General features: G+C 35.5%; 1 protein-coding gene across 2 annotated transcripts; it reads right to left on the bottom strand.

Annotated features, from left to right (window-relative positions):
- Positions 1 to 599: 599 nt before the first annotated feature.
- LOC120333054 (glioma pathogenesis-related protein 1-like) lies at positions 600 to 7,749 on the bottom strand. 2 transcript variants are annotated; one of them, XM_039400404.2, is made up of 8 exons: positions 7,614 to 7,749; positions 7,073 to 7,247; positions 6,777 to 6,938; positions 6,203 to 6,332; positions 4,907 to 5,005; positions 4,156 to 4,194; positions 2,117 to 2,155; positions 600 to 1,921 (listed from the first exon to the last, which is right to left on the bottom strand). In XM_039400404.2, the coding sequence occupies exons 1-8, from the start codon at positions 7,691 to 7,693 to the stop codon at positions 1,848 to 1,850; spliced, it is 798 nt and encodes a 265-aa protein (XP_039256338.2). In that variant the 5' UTR covers positions 7,694 to 7,749; the 3' UTR covers positions 600 to 1,847. The 2 variants fall into 2 exon arrangements, with proteins under 2 accessions (XP_039256338.2, XP_077975620.1); XM_078119494.1 differs by lacking the exon at positions 600 to 1,921 and adding an exon at positions 1,934 to 2,029.
- Between the last annotated feature and the right edge of the window lie 582 nt (positions 7,750 to 8,331).

Raw genomic sequence — 8,331 nt, forward strand, 5'->3', positions numbered from 1 at the left:
GATCGTATGGTCGCAGACTGTCTGCCGAACACAATAGATATCGTTATATTTATGATTTGTGACTATTACGATTTTAGTTTATATATATGTATTTTACGTGGTAGTGAACAACACTAGAACGTATCAATGATCAGACAACAGAATCCCTTGAACTAATGGTTTGTTTTCTGCGAGACAAACTACTTATCCTTCTTTTATGTTTTCGTGCCGGTGGATCCGTATGCCTGTGCATTTAATGCAAGGATGCTGTAGCAAGTGTAAATATGACTATCCTAAGTGAATCGAGCGTCTTGCTGCACACTAACACAAATATATTTCTGTAACGTTCCGTCTGACCAAGGTCAGACTTCTTCAGACATACATAGTTCAACTATAACAAAAAAGCAGTCGCGTGCATATTTAAACAATGTTTAAACAACAAGTGTCTAAATATGCATGCAACTGCTTTTCTTGTTATAGTTGAACTATGTACGATATGTCTGAAGAAGTCTGGCTTTGGCCAGACGAAATGTTCCAGAAATATATTTGTGTTAGTGTGCAGCCAGACTCTTGAATCACTTAGAATCTTTTGAGTTCTCAAAAAAATTCAGAAATCAGCCGTATCAGGAGTTTTGTAAAGTCGCGAACGTTCAAATAGTCATATTGCAGTGCGGAGTTTCATATCTCTGCAAGCTAACCTGAATTTATTTGATATGAAATGTACCATTAGATCTTTTGCAAACTTTCTTTTGAGGTTGTTGTTCCACCCCAGATTTTGCTTGCTACTGTAGTTATGATCACAGGCAAACCATGTTAGTCGTTGGGCACACCTCAACATTTTTGCTGGCATTGGATGAATCACATTAGTGGATTAGTCACTCGACTTTCGTGCTTGTGCAATACTCGTTTGTTACATAATGTTAAATTATCCTTATGAATATTGCCACGTCGTTTCCAGTGTTACTATGTTAATATTTGTTTGAAATAATAAACCGGTCCTTCGTGAACTGGGGGATCAGTCGTGACCATGCTCCTTCAATTCCTCTTTCAAGGTCGCCGATTGATAAAAAAACATGAATGGGTTATTTGTAACTATGAGAATATGACATGTGCTCAAATACTTTATGCAATAGTTTAGAATAATTTTAATACCAAACCTTTTTATCTTATGTACACAATATTCAACTCGTATTACCCGAATCGTATGACCTAGTGAAGCTTCAAGGTCTGTCGTTCTACTATCCAGGGATACATTTTATAACCAGCAAGATGCTCTTGAAGTATCCGTACCAAGATGGCGCACAGCCTGAACATATTATGTGTACCAGGTCAGGGTCGTTCAGGTTGTGCGTCATCTTGGTACGAATACTTCCTGAGCGCCACCGACGAAGTATGAAATAAACTTTAAGATTTGATCTTTAAGAAGGCGCTTAAAAACTTATTTCAGTACAAAAATATTACAGACAGAAAATGATATATTTTGATAAATACATAACTTTACTGAACTGACGACGTCGTGATGCCAGTCATTTTCAATTGCTGCGCCACAGTTGATTATTTGTGGATTAGTTATTGTTATAGAAAGTAGACTTATGGGCGCGAAGGTCAAATGTCAAAACAATGTTCCCGTGAATATTAAAAATGCGGAAAGGAGTCTCGCAACTACCGTTTGTTTAGAATAGATTTTTTCACTACAACACCAAGACTAAGAACAACAGTGTAGCAAGCCCATTCGTTAGGAAAATAAATCAAATATGTGGACTATGGGGAAACAAGCATTACTTTTTCTTCTGGTTACAATATATATATATATATTGAAATAGTTTCTAATCATTTTTTTAAAATTACGCTTCCGCTTCTTCTGTTCATCACCATTTGCAATACAGAACTAACACAGAAAAGAAGTGCCAATAGATTGTCGGTGAAATGTGAACGGCAGAATCTGTTAAAAGTATTTCAAAACAAATCAATATTCTATAATTCAAAGACCTTGGGTGGCCTTGGGCCTCGTAGGCCTATAGCTTCAATTTCCAATTGATAGTTCTTCGGTCTGCAATCTCAAAAATAGAAGAAATGAGGCGCAAACAGGGTTGCAAAATATTTGATAAATATATATGTAAACATTATTTCAACTCACCGGTTGTAGTTAAAATGGAAGCCGGGGCGATCGTTGTCGCTAAATTAAAGAATATTGTGCATATTTAATTAAGTTATATATTTCTTCTAATATAATAAGCCTAATATAAACGCACGTATTAAACAGTATTAGTAAAACTAGTTAGAGCTCACATGAATAAATTTTATTTGAACAAACTTTAATATATATTTAAGAAGATATCGTCACGCTAATAACCGAATTGCGTAAGTCATTTTTGGCGATTTTGAGATTTTTATAAAATAGGTATTTATTTAATGCTGCGCACCTGTCTGTTGACTCAGATTTTATTTTAAGAACTCCGAAACCCATAAAAATGGAGATTTAGTATGATATGTACATTTGTGCAATTGTTTCGTCATAATGAATTATCATTGTTACCGCAGGACTATTGTGACGTCACAAAGGCAAAATAACCTCGGCGAAGTATTTTCGAGTTTTTGCATCTCGGATTCTAGCTTAGCGCGTATTAATTTGAATTTATACTACAGTATAGGGAGACGTGCACTTGTGATATTCACTGTTCGAGTCCAATTCACCTTGGTTGGCTTTTATATTGGGTGCATTGCAGTTTTATTCTTTATTACTTATCGATCTTAAGATCGGTAAGTATATTGATAGGTATTTGTCTGTATGTATGTCTGTCTGTCTGTGTGTGTGTCTGTTAGATGCACGCGATATCTCACGAAAGCGAGATTGAATCTGCTCCAGATTTTGCATGTGCATTCATCTTATCTCGGACCAGAAGCCTATTGATTTTGGGCGAATTATGTCGTATAATTAGCGAGTTATCAATCAATTATTGATATAGTGATCTAGATTTTTGTAAAGCGAGAGAATTTTGAAACCCGCCGAGTGTGTGTGTGCGATGCGCAGTGCGCAAGTTACAAGAGCGGATGAATCGAAACTGCAGTTTCTGTTTTGGGGGATCCCCTAACTATCGATCGATAAGTCTTCGGTTTCCAACCGATATTCTCGTATTTAATCTTAGTCTTATTTCGGTGGGTGTGCAGAACGTGATATATTGATGAAATATATATTTTTAAACATAAAAAAATAATGTAATTGAAACTGATTAGCTATTTTGGGGATTAGACATTGTAGATACTGAGAATGACATTCGTTTTTGGAATGTTTAGTTTTCAGGACTGGTGCATATAGTAAATTTGCAAAATTGCGTATGTCCCCAAGTTATAGACACATTTCTGCCTAAGTCACAGTGCGCCATTATGACGTCACTTAACTGCGTCATACAAATTAACTTAAATCCGGCTACGATCAAAAAATTGAATCATGGCAAATTAATGACTCTCAATGGCATAACAATATCATTAGGAAGTTTTTTACGTTTTTCTCAAAACTGCTAAAAATGACTTACGCAATTCGGTTATTAGCGTGACGATATACAAATAGACAAGCTCCCATGATCCCCAAACTGAAAATAAACCATGAAAAAAAAATTCGTCATAGCTCGTAATAGATAAGAACCTGAGAATTTAGTTGCAACTCAAAGTCCAGATTTTTAAACTCATTTTCAGATAAAATAAACAATCAAGGTGACGGAAATAGAAAATGGGTCTCGCATGTTGAAGGACAATTCAATTAAATAGACCTCGTCACCCGCATGTTGTTTTTTAAATAAACGTAATGTTTTATTTATATATAAGATTAAATAAGTTAGTAGCGTTACAAACAAAGACAACAATTAGGAATGGGGGCCCTCACAAAGTTGAAAAGTCCAGGCTTTAAGTGACATATCTATTAATGGAAATATATGTGATATATGCCATAGAAAAAGTATTTTGAAGTAATATTTTATATGTCGCTATAACTTTACGTTTGGTTGTTTATTCAATGTTTTTTGATACTCAACGCGTTGTTTTGATGTTCAATTGGTCTCTGTTTTGAGCTCTGTCTACTTATCTACTATACCGTTTGCTTGAACAATATGGACATCTGATTGAAAGCTGTTAAATATTTGACATAAATTCATATTACTTATATTAATTACTTAAACTCACCGGTAGCATTCGAAGAGGAGGCCGGAGTGTCCATCCCCTCTGAACGATAAATATCGTTGACTATTGGGTTAAGTTTAATGTAGTGTAATAACGTTACTACTAGTTCAGCGAAGACTTCGCCATACAACGCAAAAGTGCCCGTCTTCTGATTGATGTGAGTAGGTCTTTAAAAACGGTAATTCACGACTCAGAGTTCACATTACTATAATTTATATTGAATGAAGAAACTGCGTGCCAAAAGAGCACGAAATTCCTGCTGCAAGGGGTCCACAGTTAGGCCTGTTGATATTCTGGGTCATGGCGTTGGCCTAATATTATCAAGAACGGAATGTTGTCATAAATCGAGCGTTCAAACCCAGTGTTCCCTCTAAGGTGTGCGCGTGTGCGCGCGCACACAGCTTTCAGAGGCTGCGCACACGCATAGATTTACTGCGCACAGACGTATTTTGATGTAATGTAACAATGTGCTCGGTTGGCAGGTTGAGAAAGTTTGTTGTTGGCCCACTTATTACCCGGTTAGAACGCCAAAATTTCTTCATTGGTTTTTGCACAAATATTAGTCATTTCCAAAAAAGTGCGCACACACAAAAATTTCTGCGCACACATACTACAAAAAATTAGAGGGAACATTGTTCAAACCTCTCTATGAATATTGAAAACCTATTGCTGAAGAGATCACTTATCTTAGAGCATAATTCATTCGTGTCATTGCTATTGGCTGCCTTGTAGTTGACAACCGATCAAAATTTACCTGTATCGTCACGGGTTGAGTTCGCGCACAGCTTATTTTCACATACATCTTGTGGTGGACAGCGAGAACAGGAAGGTCCACCAATGTAGGGCAGTGTGGCTAAAATTTCGAATCATAAAAATAGGATTTATTGTGACGAGTTTGAACAATTACAGAAGGAAAGAATCTCAACCAATTTTCAAAACTTACATCGATAAGATATTTTTTAGTAATCCTTTCTCTCTAAATCGACATTAAACACGCTTTAAAAAATTTCATGTGAGTTTTTCTTAAATAGTGCATGCATATATGATTTCTTTTCATCTTGCCCACAATAAGACGAAAAAATGACGAAATTATTTTCCAAGGGATGTTTCCCCGAGCATTGACTTCCTTGTTTATTTCGTAATATTGGCCAATCGGCAAGATGCAAAAAGTGACGTAACAATAGGCCTTTACGCATCCGCTCAGACACTTTTTTTCACTCAAACAGATTTTCAGTCGTGGTTGTGAACAATACCTCGTTTTCGCGATTTTAAATTCTATTCGTTAGTTTTTGGTTGTACTTGGAAATTTGAGTATGAATCAAATAAGTTAGTCATCATTTTGCCTTTTTAGGAGTTGTAGTTTAATTGCAGTAATCCAAAATTTGTCTAGAAATAGCTGTGATAAAATAGGCTAAATTCTCTACCGGTACGCAACGCTCCATTACGTTCTCTGCGAAGGATGCACTCGTGGCACGTGCTTTCGGCGAAACTCTTGCTGTGATTACAAGTCACATAAACTCTAGTACTGCTCACATTCGGATATTCATGACAGCAATGTTTTGCTAACAGCTAACTTCGGGATAGTTGTCTACAAATCTTGTTTATTTGTTTTGCTATGATGTTCTCGATATTCTGCGATATAGAGTTTGATATTCTAAGTCCTCAGAAATGTAGGATTTATATTGTTGATTGAATTGAATGGATTTCCCAACTTTTGTAAATTTATTGTATTGTCAATGTCACAGTGTGAAGATGTTGCTACGCGACGGGAGAAGAGAGATCGAAAGACACAATTTTTCTCTCACGTGTAGTGAGTGATCGGAGTTCAAAACAGCATTAAACAGAGTTCAACATAACTGTTTATAAACATAAAAATATATATACACACACAATATAAACGCGGACACTATAGTCCACGACACACTGACAAAAATATTTGTCCGGCCCGTTTTCAAAACAGTTTGAGTCATAGCCTACCTGACCCGTGGTCAAAAAAGTTCGGTGATCATGATTTAGTTTAGTCCATATTATAAATAGATAGTGAACATACCAGCTTTATTTCCTGATGGCCCATAGTTGCATACTATTAAAGTTGAATTGTATACGGTAGTTCCATTAATTGATATGGCATTGCATACAGCGTATCCGCATCCTACTTTATACGTAGTTGCCCATATCACCTAGTGAAGAATAAGATTTACGGTATGGCCATACTATTTTTGCCACTTAACAATACTCTTGGAGAAAAATGTTGAAAATTGTTACTCCGGTAAAATGACACCAAGGTAGTTTTTTTTATTCATGTTGAAACGTATTAAAATGAAAAAGCTACCACGCATAAAATCACATACCAAAGTAGCACCCTCAATATTAGTGTGCGGGGGTCTGATGACTATATGCTGGAATTGCATATTCTAATCTATGTTTTCTTCGTTGCAGGGTCCCAGACGGGATTGTAACCTCACCCCAGACCGAACCAATTGGATAGGCAATGTAAGAGCGAAAAAAAACGGAATTTTTCAACAGCCTGCAAGGACGTGATTCTAGACTAGTACATAGAACTTTGCAACCATTATTCCCAAAGCGTCTTGAAATACAGGCATTACTTGTTGTATTTGATATACCTGTGTATAGTGACCGCAAGAGATACAGGAATACATATATCTGTATTCTCTCTTTTCCGCTTCCCATGTCTGGATTGCATTTTTGAAAAGTGGATATCCATCCGTAGATTTTATAACGAACAGATTTTCGCCAACACTATTGAACTCGAGTGATTTTCTGTTCTGTATTTTGAAATCAACATTAGAAAATAGTTGGTACTTCAATAAGGTGTTTATCAGAAAATTTGAAAAATAACTTGACAAATTTTTGAAATAACTGATTCTTAAATTAAAAAATATTAACAAAAACTACCTACTTCGTTATGTTCGAATACGCATTTCGAGGAGTAGTTTGTTGCTAGGCGTTCAAGTTCGACACTCCAGCTCATTTTGAGCATATTGCTTGCGTTTGTTGTAACGTTTGAACGGATCTTGTTGTGCTGCTCCACAATCCATTCTTTTTGTTGACTTGTAAGCGCAATTTTTATCGCTCTGAGTTATATAAAAGAGTAGGTATTTAAGTAGTCGAAATTTTTAGATAAGATGTTTTATTTTATAGTTAGATTTGTTTCAGCAAAAGATTCTAGAAATTATATACCTATTCTTATGAACAAACAATTCGATTAGCTACGAAGTCGTACTAGCTAAATATAAGTACAGTTATCTAGTAAAAAGAATTTTATTTTCATTCCGTATTTGACAAACTATACAACCTTTGTCCTTCATTTTTCAATCGCAACCAGTAGCCTACGCCTTCGAACTATTTTATTTTAGCCTTCCAGTGGAGCAGATGTTGCACACAATCCAAAATATTTCACCAATAAAATATTTATCTGTAAAATAATATGAGAAACTTACCTAACAGGTTTCTGAAGGCTAGCGTAGATGCATAAACAAGATATAAACACCGAATAGCTTTTTGAAATAAAATGACGCATTTTCTAAAAATTGCAACGTTGCTGTTTGCAGGTATTGAGAGCTTACAAGACAAAACTATGTTTGAGTGTTTATTATGAATAGAACCGGTAATAAATGAATATGGTGACACAAATTTGATACGGATTTCCGTGATAATTAGTAAGCGATGATGCACTGTCACATGCAAGTGCTTATCGAGCCAGTCAGCGCGAAGGCAGAAATAATTTTTATTTTTAATAAGTAGACTCTTAGTCTTAATTCCGATTATGAATTCCGATTATGCGTACAATTTCGTATACATATATATATACTGTGCCCAAATTTGATAATGAAAAACGCACAAATGTGCCAAATTAGAAAATAAATTGCACGAACTATTTGACACACTTTTCTTTCGAGTAGATATGATAAATAGCCTACGATTTACAGTATATATTGATAGCATATGGAGATTTTTGTCCGGCGTTGAATTTATATTTATGTTAACGCTTGAACCGAGCGATTAAAGACGATGAAATGACAGATATGAGCGGAATTGAATGGAATTTGGAAGCTATGTATATTTGAAATCAGCAGTGTACACAAATATTACAGCCGAATAGTTTCAATAATTTTTTATATAACGAGTTTGATAACTGCTATTCATGCTAAAATGCAT

This window comes from Styela clava, chromosome 13 (assembly GCF_964204865.1).
Source record: "Styela clava chromosome 13, kaStyClav1.hap1.2, whole genome shotgun sequence".
Taxonomy (NCBI): domain Eukaryota; kingdom Metazoa; phylum Chordata; class Ascidiacea; order Stolidobranchia; family Styelidae; genus Styela; species Styela clava.

Coding starts and splice junctions, on each gene's coding strand:
- LOC120333054 (XM_039400404.2), bottom strand. CDS start 7,693: ATGCGTCATTTTATTTCAAAAAGCTATTCGGTGTTTATATCTTGTTTA. Junction 4,195..4,906: donor CTCAACCCGTGACGATACAG/GTAAATTTTGAT, acceptor TTTATCGTTCAG/AGGGGATGGACACTCCGGCC. Junction 1,922..2,116: donor TTCCATTTTAACTACAACCG/GTGAGTTGAAAT, acceptor TACTTTTAACAG/ATTCTGCCGTTCACATTTCA.